Genomic DNA, 12,825 nt, shown 5'->3' on the forward strand with positions numbered 1-12,825 from the left:
TCATCAGGGTCTGTGGCAGGTCAAGTTTCTTTCATTCTCTGCTAAGCTTTCTTGGTGATGGAGACGGTGTTCCTCTCCCACTTCAGGTCCCTGGATATGGTGGTGCCCAGGAACTTGAGTGACTCTACAGTGGAAACTGCAGTGCCATTGATGTAGAGGGGGGATACAGGGGGTGGGTTGCGTCGGAAATCCACCACCATCTCTACAGTCTTGTCTGTGCTCAGCAGCAAGTGGTTGTCACTGCACCAAGACACCAGCTGACCAACCTCCTTTCTGTAAGCAGACTCATCACCATTGGCTATGAGGCCCACCAGAGTGGAATCATCTGCAAACTTCAGGAGCTTTACAGCTGGTTCCTTGGAGACACAGTCGTTGGTGTAAAGGCTGAAGAGAAGGGGTGAAAGAACACACCCTTGTGGGACTCCAGTGCTGAGTGTTCGATGGTCTGAGGTGTGTTTCCCAAGCCGCACATACTGTCTTCTGTCTGTGAGGAAGTTTGCAATCCACTGACACATGGAGTCCGGCACTGACAGCTGGGACAGTTTGCTTTGAAGTAGCTGCGGCACAAAGGTGTTGAAAGCCGAGCTAAAGTCAACAAACAGAACCCGAGCATAGGTTCCAGGGCTGTCCAGATGCTGAAGGATGAAGTGGAGAGTTAGGTTGACCACATCATCAACAGATCTGTTTGCTCTGTATGCAAACTGCAGGGGGTCCAGCAGGGGGTCTGTAATGGTCTTTAGGTGGGCTAAGACCAGGCGTTCAAAGATCCTTCATGACCACAGATGTCAGGGCGACAGGTCTGTAATCATTAAATCCAGTGATGGTGGATTTCTTGGGGACTGGAATGATGGTGGAGGTCTTGAAGCAGGCTGGAACACAACGGAGCTCCAGTGATCTGTTGAAGATGCTGGTGAAGACTGGTGCTAGTTGGTCACAGCAGTGTTTTAGGATGGATGGAGAGACTGAATCAGGTCCCGGGGCTTTCTTCACCTTCTGTCTGCTGAAGAGTCTGTGGATGTCCTGCAGGCTGATGGTGAGACTGAGGGTGGAGGTGTGAGAACCAGTGTGGGGGAGGAGGGGGGTTGATAATGGGGTGAGAGAGTCTGCTGATTGTCTATTGTTTGAAATCTGCAGAAAAACTCATTCAGGTCGTTGGTGAGCTGTCGGTCGTTCAGGTGGAGGGGGGTATTTCTCACCTTGTAGCCAGTGAGAAGCTGAAGACTGTTCCAGGCTGACGATGGGTCGTTAGCTGTGATGTGGTTATCCAGCTGCTCTGAGAACTTTCTTTTCGCTGCTATAACCCCTTTCTCCAATCTGTACTTGGCTTTTTTGTAGACAGCTCTGTCTCCACTCCTGAATGCGGCCTCCTTCTCTCGCCTAAGCTGTTTCAGTTCTATAGAAAACCAGGGTTTGCTGTTACTGTGTTTAACACGTGTTCTAGTTGAAATACAGCTGTCTTCACAGAAGCTTATATATGACGTCACAGCGTCTGTGTATTCGTCCAGTCCGTCTGTCGCCTCCTCAAACACAGCCCAGTTTGTGGATTCGAAGCAGCCCTGCAGCTTCTCTATGTCTCCACTGGTCCACCTCTTCACTGTTGTAATGGCCGGCTTGTTGGTTTTGAGTTTTTGAGCCGGTACGTGGGAATGAGGTGAACGAGGCTGTGATCGGAGAGCCCGAGAGCAGCGCGCGCAACAGCGCGATAGGCATTCTTGATGCTTGTGTAGCATTTGTCTAGTGTGTTGCCTTCACGTGTAGCGCACGCGATATGTTGCCTGTATTTGGGCATCTCCTTCGTGAGGTTAGCGCTGTTAAAGTCCCCCAGAATGATCAGCAGCGAGTCTGGATGATCTCTCTCTAGTTCCATTATCTGTTCGGCCAGTTGTCTCTGCGCGTCGCTGGTGCACGCGCTCGGCCTAATGTACACGCCGGCCAGAATGAAGAGAGACTCCAGATGAGGAGAGCATGATGTTAACAATACTGTAGTGTCTCTACACCAGCGCTCGTTGATGTAGAAGCAGATTCCTCCTCCCCTACTCTTCCCGCTACGTTCCACGTCTCTGTCCGCTCTCAGTAGCTGGAAGCCCGGTACGTCCAGCGCACTGTCCGGGATCAGCTCGTTCAGCCAGGTCTCCATGAAGCAGAGGGCAGAAGCAGAGGAGAAGTCCTTGTTGGTCCGGTGGAGCAGGAGTAGTTCCTCAGTTTTGTTGCTGAGAGATCGAAGGTTGGAGAGGAATAATGATGGTAGAGGTGTGCGAGGCCCACGCCGCCTGAGACGCACGAGCGCGCCCGCGCGTCTGCCCCTTCGTCTGCGCCTCCAGCGTCTCCTTGCGAGGCCGAGCAGCATCAGCGCGGCCGTTGTAAAGATTTCCACACACTCTGAAGGTTCTTGAATAAATTCCGGCATAAAATCAGGAGAAATGTTGTCCCTGGCGGTTAGTAACTGTTCTCTGTTCCAGCTGACCAAGTTTGAGGTACAATAGACAACATTAATTAACAAAAGCAAACATAACACGGAGGAGCTCGTCACCGTGGCTGCCATCCTCGGCGCCATGCTGTGGGGTTTGACTCCGTCCATGTGAGCAGAGGTCCTGCAGCAGCGTGTTGTGTGTTCATACCAGAAATTCCCCTGACATTTTACCGCCATCCCCCTAGTACAACATCTGGGTAATATCTAGGTGAGTGCATGTGTGAATAGATCTGGTAATGTTTCCTGCATGCACCACACAGGCACTGCCCCATGCTTAACCCATGCAGAACATTTCCAGCTGTGAGAATGCTTTTAACACATTTTAACTAGGGTTGCCAATAATTATGGAGGGCACTGTATTTCTAAGTTTCTCCACAGTATTGTATGCTTAGATATTCTATATGTATAAATAAATCTCATCAACCTCAGCACATTCTTTCCTCATTTCATCTCCACCACACACCCACAATTTCAAAATAAATATATACTTTTATTTACTTCACAAATTTGTGTAGCATGTTAGAGAAATATGTATCATCTTTAAAATTTCTAAAGTAATATGTTGCTGTTTCAGACAAGAAGAAAACAAATCGCAATAATTTACTACCACAAATACATATAATTTAATCACAGCTTTACATCTGTATCTAGGAATGTTGCATCTGACAACCCAATTAAACATACTATATGCTGATGTGTGTGGTGTATTTTAAAATCAAAAACCCAATGCCCCCATAATTAGAGAACTGATATTACCCTTTTCTAAATTGCAGACAAAAGGAGAAATGTAAGTTGTTGATTAAATTTTTTGTCATTTGAGTCAGTCAGAAATATATTGTATACAAAAGTTTTGCATACCAGAGTGTCTCAAGCCTGCATTTTGAATCCTTCTTTTTATCAAACAGTTGTTTCTCTCCTGTGGCTTTTGGGTGATTGTAGGACAGAACCAGTTCTTTCAGGTGTGAGGGGTTGGAACTCAGGGCTGAAGCCAAAGAAGTACATCCTTTCTTTGTGATCATACAACCAGATAATCTGCAGAGAGCCAGGAAAAACAAAGTGCAAAATTATTATTTGTGCTTTAGTAACTAAAAAGAAAAAAACATGAAATACAGTCTGTATTTAACCAGATGTAATTAATACATTATGACATTAAAACATTAAAACCCTATGTAGGCAGTGCACAGTCAGGCAGCTCATTAGGAGCTGAGACACACTCAGATACAAAGTACAACGTTTTGTGAGATTTGTAACATTTCATGGTAAAAAAAATATTTCACAGCTTGGATAGAGCAATATGACAAAGCGAACATATTTAGTGCTGCTTTGTAAGAGGGCTTCTTTGAAAAAAGAACAGATCAGTGTTTATAAAATTAGTACAAGTGAAATCTCATAAGCAGTAAAATATAAAACAAAGATTGTATTTGTGAGTTGAGGAATCACTGAATCAAGAGCACAAATCAGTGTCAATTTGTCACTAATTTCTTCCATTACACAGTACCCTGAATATAATGTTCACACTGGTGTTGAGGATATGAGGAAATAAAGATACTGAGCATGTAACATTTTTCTGTATTTGATTTTAATTTTAAATGATATTGTATAGAAATCTTGTGTAAACATCAGTTTGTGTACACAGATTGGTAAACTGGTCTCAAATCTTTTTGATTGTGTTTGGTCATCTGTAAAAAGACAGCACAGATTTCTTGCTGAATTTGTCAGTTAAGTCAATAATAAATTGCTCCATTTTAGACACTTGTGTGTTTTCTGTGTAGAACATTATATTGTGTAATGAGAAATGAAAGAGCCTTAACGTGTCTTAGGTTTATTACAAAATTACTTAAAGTGGACTTGACCAAATGTTCCAGGGACTGAAATTAAACTTGCATAGATGCACAGACATACTAAGAGTTCTACCAATCTAAACAACGCAAGTTGAGCTCACACATGTTTGTGGTCATTCAAACAGTGAATAAAAGATAATTAAGGAGAACAATGTCCTGCAAGCAGGGTGCAACCATAATTACCGGGCAAGTTTAACTTCAGCCATAAACAAGCAAAAGGAATTTTCTTATTCAAACCAAATATTCCATGTTAAAATATAAAAAAAAAAAAAATAGAATCAGGCTACAGGCTTTGCGCATTCATGGTGTTGAGGATGGAGCTCCTGAAGGAAGGGTAAGTTTGCTTTGTTTTTTTCTTTAGATGGCACCTTTAGAACCATGTGTGAAATTAGGGAGTGATAATTTATGGACAAAGAAAAGGATAATCTTAGCCAATTTAATATTTAATTTCACCTTAGATGCCTTTTAAGTCAGTAATCTATGCTCCTGAAAAACTGAAGATGAAGCTTTAACACTTCATCACTTATTGAACTAATTTAAAGCAGTCTCACCTCAGTATCTCCAGTTTACAGAGTGGACTCTTCAGTCCTTCACAGAGTTTCTTCACTCCTGAATCCTGCAGGTCATTGTTACTGAGGTCCAGTTCTTTTAGTGAGGACTTTGTTAGCTTTTTACAAGGTTTCTTAAGACTACACTCAGCTAATCTGTAGAGAGAGAACAAACAATTTAATAAGTATACAACATTTATTTTTGAGTGGAATAATACAAAAAAACGATATATTACACTATATTTTAAAATGTAAGAAAATAAACATTCTATAAATTATACTGGCCTGAGTGTCTCCAGTTTACAGTGTTCACTCAGTCTTTCACAGAGCTTCTCCACTCCTTGATCATACAGGTTATTGTTACTGAGGTCCAATACTTTCAGAGAAGTATTTGGTTTTAAAACTGAACTTAGTTGTTCACAAGTCCCATTCCCAAGATTACAAATACCCAGTCTGTATAGACAGATTAAACAAATTCAGTATGTAAACAATATTGAATGATAAGAAATGTATTAATGTATGTAAAAATCTTCTTATTGTGAGAAAATAAACAGATTATCCATAAAACTGGCCTAAGTATCTCCAGTTTCCAGTGCTCACTTTCCAGTCCAGCAAAGAGCCTTGCCACTCCTGAATCGCACAGAGCATTGTTACTGAGGTCCAGTTCTTTCAGAGAGGAATTTGGTCTTAAAAATGCATTTAACTTTTCACAAGCCTTTTCCCCAAGATTACACATAGTTAATCTGTAGAGAGACAGTAAACACATTAATAAGTATACAAAATAGATATTTAAGTGGAATAATAAAATGTGTTTAATTTACTTATTTTATTATGTCTCCAAAAAACCTAAAAGTTAAGAAAATAAAGAGATTGAATGCTACTTGCTTAAGCTTCTCCAATTTACAGTGTTCAATTCTCAGTCCTTCACAGAGCTTCTCCACCCCTGAATCCCACAGAGCATTGTTACTGAGGTCCAGTTCTTTCAGAGAGGAATTTGGTCTTAAAACTGCATTTAACTTTTCACAAGCCTTTTCCTCAAGTTTACACATTGTTAATCTGTAGATAGGAAGTAAACACATTAATGTAATAACATAAAAATGCTAAATACCTACTGTGCAAAGGTTTTAGGCCCCAGAGATTATGAGATTTAAAAAGGTATTTATCTGAGCAATGTTTATTTGCTAAAAACAAACAAACAAACAACAAATAGCGCCCAACATTAGAATAAAACCAATAACATTATTCCAGTGAGTGTGATACTCTGTGAGTGAATGTGTTGGTTTAACTAACCAAATCTCTCCTCATGGAGTCCATATTATTTGAGGTTATCATCCAGTACCTAGTTTTAGCGGTTAATAAATAATGATTTTAAATAATGTATGCTGTTGATTTAACAAATTCATGCAAATCAAGGATAATCCGAACAAAACATTGTTTTTCAAACTCACTCTCACCTACTACTTTATATAATTTTTTTTTTCATATTTACTGTGATTATATATGACTTCATATAATATATATATATATATTATTATCTAATGAGCCTAAGGTCTCTGCACAGTACTATACATATTTGTAGAATAGTTTATTTATTTATTTATCTATTTATCTATATTGAACAATTTCTAAACAGGTAAAATAAACAGATCATCAGTAATACTGGCCTAAGTGTCTCAAGTTTACAGTGTGGGCTCATTAGTCCTTCATAGAGCATATTCACTTCTGCATCCTGCAGGTCAATATAGCTGAGATCCAGGGTTTTCAGGCAGTTTTCTGATTGTTGAACTGACTGCACAGTGTCATAGGCCTCTTCAATGAGTTTACATTTTCTAAGTCTATAAAAGCAAAAGTAAACACAACAGGCCTCATACACTAAGTATAATTAAAATAAGACATTTTAACTGAAAAATATAAAATTCTAAATTATCATATAAACCTGAGTGTCTCCAAAGTTTTTAGCCCATCCCTCAAGTTTGAAACCTTCAGATCACTGTAACTGAGATCCAGTTCTTGCAGTGAAGAGTCTTCTGACTGTAGTGTTTCATTAAAATTTTTTATTAACTCTTCAGTCAGATTATAGCCAGCTAACCTACAAAACAGAAAGAATAGTAAGTGAGTTCATGTATTTGATTTGATCTGTTGTTTTTGTTATTCATCTCAGACTTATACAGCACTGATATATATCTGAGATGAATTTGCTTAGTTCCTTAAATATGTTCTTGCAGCTAATGTTCTTCACGTATCACATACAGTTCAAGATCCTTCTTGTATCTTAGAAAAAGAAAAATAAAAAAATTATATATTTTATATAAAATTATAAACTCATGCTCCGTAGGTGTGAGTGTGTGAGTGAATGTGTGAGTGTGTCACCCTGTGAAGGACTGGCGCCGCCTCCAGGGTGTGTTCCCGACTTGCGCCCAGTGATACCGGGTAGGCTCCGGACCCACCGCGACCCTAAATTTGAAGAGCAGATAATGAATGAATTAATATTATATATATTGTCGCACATATAGTGCCGCATGTGGGGTGGGGCCCATGTCTACGTGGGTTTCCTCCGGGTGATCTGGTTTCCTCCCACGCTCCAAAAACACACGTTGGTAGGTGGTTTGGCAACTCAAAAGTGTCCCTAGATGTTAGTGAGTGTACGAGTTTGTGTGTGTGTCGCCCTGTGAAGGACTGGCGCCTGCTCCAGGGTGTGGTCTCATCTTGCGCCCTGTGATTCTAGCTAGGCTCTGGACCCACCGCTGCCATGAACTGGATAAGGGCTACAGGCAATGAATGAATGAATATACACAGTGGCTTGCAAAAGTGTTCATATCTCTTAAACTTTCACATTTTTTCATTTTACAACCACAAATTTAACGTATTTTACTGAGATTTTAAGTGACAGACAAACACAAAGTAGCATGTAATTGTGAAGTGGAATGAAAAAAATAAAAAAAATTCAAAATTTTAATCAAATGAAAATCTGAATAGTGTGACGTGCAAAAGTATACATCCCCCTTTACTCTGATTCCCCTAAATAACATCCAGTACAATCAACTGCCTTCACAAGACACTTAATTAGTTAATAGAGTTCAGCTGTGTGTAATTTAGCCTCAGTATAAATACACCTGTTCTGTGATTTGTTGTGATTTCCTCAGTGGTTTGTTAGAGAACGCTAGTGAACAAACAGCATTATGAAGAACAAGGAACTCACCAGACAGGTCAGAGATAAAGTTGTGGAGAAGTTTAAAGCAGGGTTAGGTTATAAAAACATATCCCAAGCTTTGAGCATCCCAAGGAGCACTGTTCAATCCATCATCCAAAAATGGAAAAAGTATTCTACAACTGCAAACCTTCCAAGACATGGCCGTCCACCCAAACTGACAGATCGAGCAAAGAGAGCACTAGAGAAGCAGCCAATAGGCCCATGGTCTTTCTGGAGGAGCTGCAGAAATCCACAGCTCAGGTGGGAGAATCTGTCCACAGGACAACAATACGTTGTGCATTCCACAAATCTGGCCTTTATGGAAGACTGACAAGTAGAAAACCATTGTTGAAAAAAAGATATGTGTCGCTTGCAGTTTGCCACAAGCCGTGTAGGGGACATAGCAAACATGGAAAAAGGTGCTCTGGTCAGATGAGACCAAAGTTTCAATTTTTGGCCTAAATGCAAAGCACTATGTGGTGGCAGAAAAGTAATACTGCTCATCACCCTGAACACACGATCCCCACTGTGAAACATGGGGGTGGCAGCATCATGCTGTGGGGATGCTTTTCTTCAGCAGGGACAAGGAAGCTGATCAGAGTTGATAGAAAGATGGATGGAGCTAAATACAGAGCGATGCTGGAAAAAAAATCTGTTGGAGACTCCAAACGACTTGAGACTGGGAAGGAGATTTACCTTCCAGCAAGACAATGACCCTAAACATACAACCAGAGCTCCATTGGAATGGTTTAGATCAAAGGATATTTATGTGTAGAATGGCCCAGTCAAAGTCCTGACCTAAATCCCATTAAGCATCTGTGGCAAGACATGAACACTGCTGTTCACAAATGCTTTCCAAACAACCTGGCCGAGCTTGAGCTAATTTGCAAAGAAGAATGGGCAAAAATCTCAGTCTCTAGATGTGCAAAGCTGGTAGAGACATACCCCAAAAGACTTGAAGCTGTAATTGCAGCGAAATGTGGCTCTACAAAGTATTGATAGAGGGGCTGAATACTTTTGCACATCACACCTTTCAGATTTGTATTTGATTATAATTTTGAAAATCATGCATCATTTCTGTTCCACTTCACATAAACTACTTTGTGTTGGTCTAGCTCTTAAAATCTCAATAAAATACATTTAAGTTTGTGTAAGGTGACAAAATGTGAAAATGTTCAAGGCGTATGAATACTTTTGCAAGCCACTGTGTGTGTGTGTGTGTATATATATATATATATATATATATATATATATATATATAATCAGTGGCGGATGCTGGTCTTTCAAGGAGGGGAAGCTCAATTTCAGCCTACATCATAAAATGTGTCGGTTTATTTATACGTAAATTCTACCTTCCGTTCCTTTTTAAAAAAATGCTCTTTGACCCTGTCGTACCAACAAGGCGTGTTTTCCAGGGACTTGACTAGTGTCCTCTCAATGGCCAGCAAAGCTAGGCTGCTTAAACGGCCTTGGCCCATGTGAAGTGTGTCCGCCTGTGCTCCCACGGATCTTTACACCAAAGGATCGCTGATTCGCTCATTTCGCTGTCAATCAAAAAGGGATTCAGCCTCAGACAGATCATCCAATCATCATGCAGAAGCTGAGCGTCCGGGCCAGCCGAGGCCAGCCCAATGCCCCATAGACCCCCAGAGACGCTGAGCGTCCGATGGGCGGGACAAAGGCCAGCATTTATCCAATGACTCGTCTCGTTTCGCTGCACTTCGCTGCTTCACTATTGAACTCTGTGGACGCTCAGCGTCCACACTGTATAAAGCAATGTGAAACTGCCGGAAAGCTGCGTCTTTACCAGTGATAAGAAGCTGATTCTGAACAAAAGTTGAGCGCGCTGTAGTGCATATTTATTCAATGACATGTACACACAACAGTATATATTTGATCACTTAATTTTTGACATTTTTGTCACGCCCTCGTCCTGTCATGTATATGTGTTTTAGCAAGTGCGTCCGCCTCCGTCAGTCCGCCTCACTAATCGTGACAGAATGACCGATCTTAAGGACGCAGAGGGTGGCTTCCTCAGCCGCTCGTGCTCCTGAGAAGGCGGCTTCCTCAGCTGCTCGTGTTCCTGAAAGGGCGGTTTCTTCTGCCGCATCTACTCCAGAGAAAGCGGCGTCCCCCGCCGCTCCTGTCCCTGAGAAGGCGGTCACCCAGGCCACTTCCGTCTCAGAGAAGGCGGCTTCCTCAGCCGCTCCTGATCCTGTGAAGGTGGCGTCCCCCGCCGCATCTGTTCCTGCGAAGGAGGCGTCCCCCACTACTTCTGCATCAGTGACTGTGGCTTCGGCCGCTTCTGCACCCGTGACTGTGGCTACGGGCGCTTCTGCACCCGTGACTGTGGCACCGGCCGCTTCTGCGCCCGTGACTGTGAACTGAACCGATTCCTAGAACTGTGCCCAGGCTGGTTCCTCAGACTTCCCCACATACATTTGCCAGTCCTGGGCATTCCCCAGTTGTTTTGATTCCCATGTCTGTTCCTGTCCTGGTTCCTGTCTCTGTCCTCGTCCCTGTACCTGTATCTGCTTTTGTCTCTGTTCCCGTCCATGTCACTGTGTTCGTGTCAGTCCCTGTAAACGTCCTGGTCCCTGTTCCCCTGCCAAGTCCTGTACAGTCTCCTGTTAATCCAGTCCAGTCCCCGTTTCAACCCTCTGTCCTATCTCAAGCCTCAGTCCTGTCTCCATTTCAGTCCCCTGTCCTGTCACCTGCCCATGTCCAGTCTTCTGTCCCTAAATCTGTTCAGGCACCTGCTCCTGTCCCACCTCCAGTTCCTAGTCTCATCCAGTCCTCATTCTCATCCAGTGTCCTGTCCAATGTCAAGCACCCTGTCCAGTCTCCTGTCCAGTTTCCTGCTCCAGTCCAGTCTCATGTGTCCTGTCTAGTCCTTTCCAGTCCCAAGTCCTGTCTCCTTTTCCCTTTTTTCAGTCACCTGTTCAGTCCCCTGTCTGATCTCCAGTTTTGTCTCCAGTCCGTCCCCCTCTTCATTCCAGTGTTTCTTCACCCGTCTCTAGTTCTGTCTTGTCCCCGTTTCTGTCCTCTGTCTTGTCCCAAGTCTCTTCTCCTGTAGCCCCCCTTTGTCAGTCTCCTGTCCTGTCCCGAGTCCAGTCTCCTATATCCGGTCCTGTCATGTCCTCAGCTCCTGTGTCTGTTCCCGTCTTGTCCTGAGTCTTGTTTTCCGTGCCTTGTCCTGTGCCAGCTCCTGGGGGGTTTAGGTGTACGTGCCCCGGAAGTTGCACGTCCAGGGGGGGGGCATCTGTCACGCCCTAATCCTGTCATGCCTGTTTTCCCCGCCATGTGCTCTCTCTGCACATGGCTCTGTCTGTTGTTGTCCTTGTCTCCTCCCATGTCCCGCCTTTGTTCCGCCTCCTTGTCCTTAACCCTCGTTATCTGTTTCAGGTGTGTCTCGTTTGTATGTAGTATTTAAGATCCCGTGTGTCACTTCCTGGTATCAGTCATTCGTTTTGTTTCCTAAGCCATGTTGTGTTGTTTTGCTATGTTCCAAGTCAAAGTCGTGTTGTTTTGTGTATTTCTCTTTCCAAGTCATGTCATGTTTATTCTTTCTGGTTCCTAGTCATGTTGTGTTGTTTCTTTCCTACTCTGAGTCAAGTCTTTGTCTTTCCCAGTCAAGTTGTTTCGTTTTGTTTGTGTCATGTTGTTTCTTCCATCTGTAACCGCTTATCCAATTTAGGGTCACGGGGGGTCCAGAGCCTACCTGGAATCATTGGGCGCAAGGCGGGAATACACCCTGGAGGGGACGCCAGTCCTTCACAGGGCAACACAGACACACACACATTCACTCACACACTCATACCTACGGACACTTTCGAGTCGCCAATCCACCTGCAACGTGTGTTTTTGGACTGTGGGAGGAAACCGGAGCACCCAGAGGAAACCCACGCGGACACAGGGAGAACACACCAACTCCTCACAGGCAGTCACCCGGAGCGGGAATCGAACCCACAACCTCCAGGCCACTGGAGCTGTGTTACTGCGACACTACCTGCTGCGCCACCGTGCCGCCCTGTTGTTTCTTTGTTTTGATTAAAGTATATGTGTTTTAGCAAGTGCGTCCGCCTCCGTCAGTCCACCCTGCTAATCGTGACAATTTTAGGGGAAGCTGAGCTTCCCTTGCACTCTTGGAGCAATCACCACTGATATATATATATATATACTCTGTTTTTTTTTAATTACTGCATGAAAATCTGAGGAGTGAGCTGAAGAGGAATACAAATTTACAATGTAGCATATCATCACTGTCCAACAAAAAAAGTATCTCCAAAATAGCAACTTTATAGGAGAAGGAAAATACATTTTTAAGTTTCAATGGAAATCAATGTAAAATTATTTTCCAAGTACTTTTAGAACATTTCTTTGGATCCATTAATCATGTATTTTTTATACAATGTGAAGGACCACTGTTGTGTTGAAATTATGTAGTAAACAAAATATTGACAAAAATGTAGATACATGTTCTTGATTGGAGAGTGACAGTATGGTTCATTAATCACCCAGTTTTAACAGATTAGACACTCACCGAGCCTTTCTGCTGTTAGTGATAGATATTGTGACTTCTGAACAGTAGGTGGTGTTGTCCATGTGTCTGGTTGGTTCAGTCACACCAGGGAGAATTGAACCAGAATTCCCGGCTTCTGACACTGACATGACAAATCTGTTTTCCCAAAACATGCCATATGTCATTGAAACAGGGCCAAAACACAACGTGGTCTCAAAATTAAGCCTGTATTCACGGATAAAAGTTATTAAATG

At 42.7% G+C, this 12,825-nt stretch overlaps 1 protein-coding gene across 2 annotated transcripts in view; it reads right to left on the reverse strand.

The window, feature by feature from the left end:
- LOC136687397 (ribonuclease inhibitor-like) overlaps positions 1-12,825 on the reverse strand; it is a 37,529-nt gene that overhangs the window by 12,076 nt on the left and 12,628 nt on the right. For both annotated transcript variants that reach the window (XM_066661779.1, XM_066661780.1), the window contains exons 3-10: positions 12,593-12,727; positions 6,796-6,948; positions 6,524-6,694; positions 5,745-5,915; positions 5,432-5,602; positions 5,145-5,312; positions 4,863-5,015; positions 3,329-3,502 (exon numbers count right to left, since the gene is read on the reverse strand). In XM_066661779.1, the coding sequence (XP_066517876.1) occupies positions 3,329-3,502; positions 4,863-5,015; positions 5,145-5,312; positions 5,432-5,602; positions 5,745-5,915; positions 6,524-6,694; positions 6,796-6,948; positions 12,593-12,720 (1,289 nt within the window). In that variant the 5' untranslated portion in view covers positions 12,721-12,727. The remainder of the gene's footprint in view (positions 1-3,328; positions 3,503-4,862; positions 5,016-5,144; positions 5,313-5,431; positions 5,603-5,744; positions 5,916-6,523; positions 6,695-6,795; positions 6,949-12,592; positions 12,728-12,825) is intronic.

Source organism: Hoplias malabaricus, chromosome 2 (assembly GCF_029633855.1).
Source record: "Hoplias malabaricus isolate fHopMal1 chromosome 2, fHopMal1.hap1, whole genome shotgun sequence".
Classification (NCBI taxonomy): domain Eukaryota; kingdom Metazoa; phylum Chordata; class Actinopteri; order Characiformes; family Erythrinidae; genus Hoplias; species Hoplias malabaricus.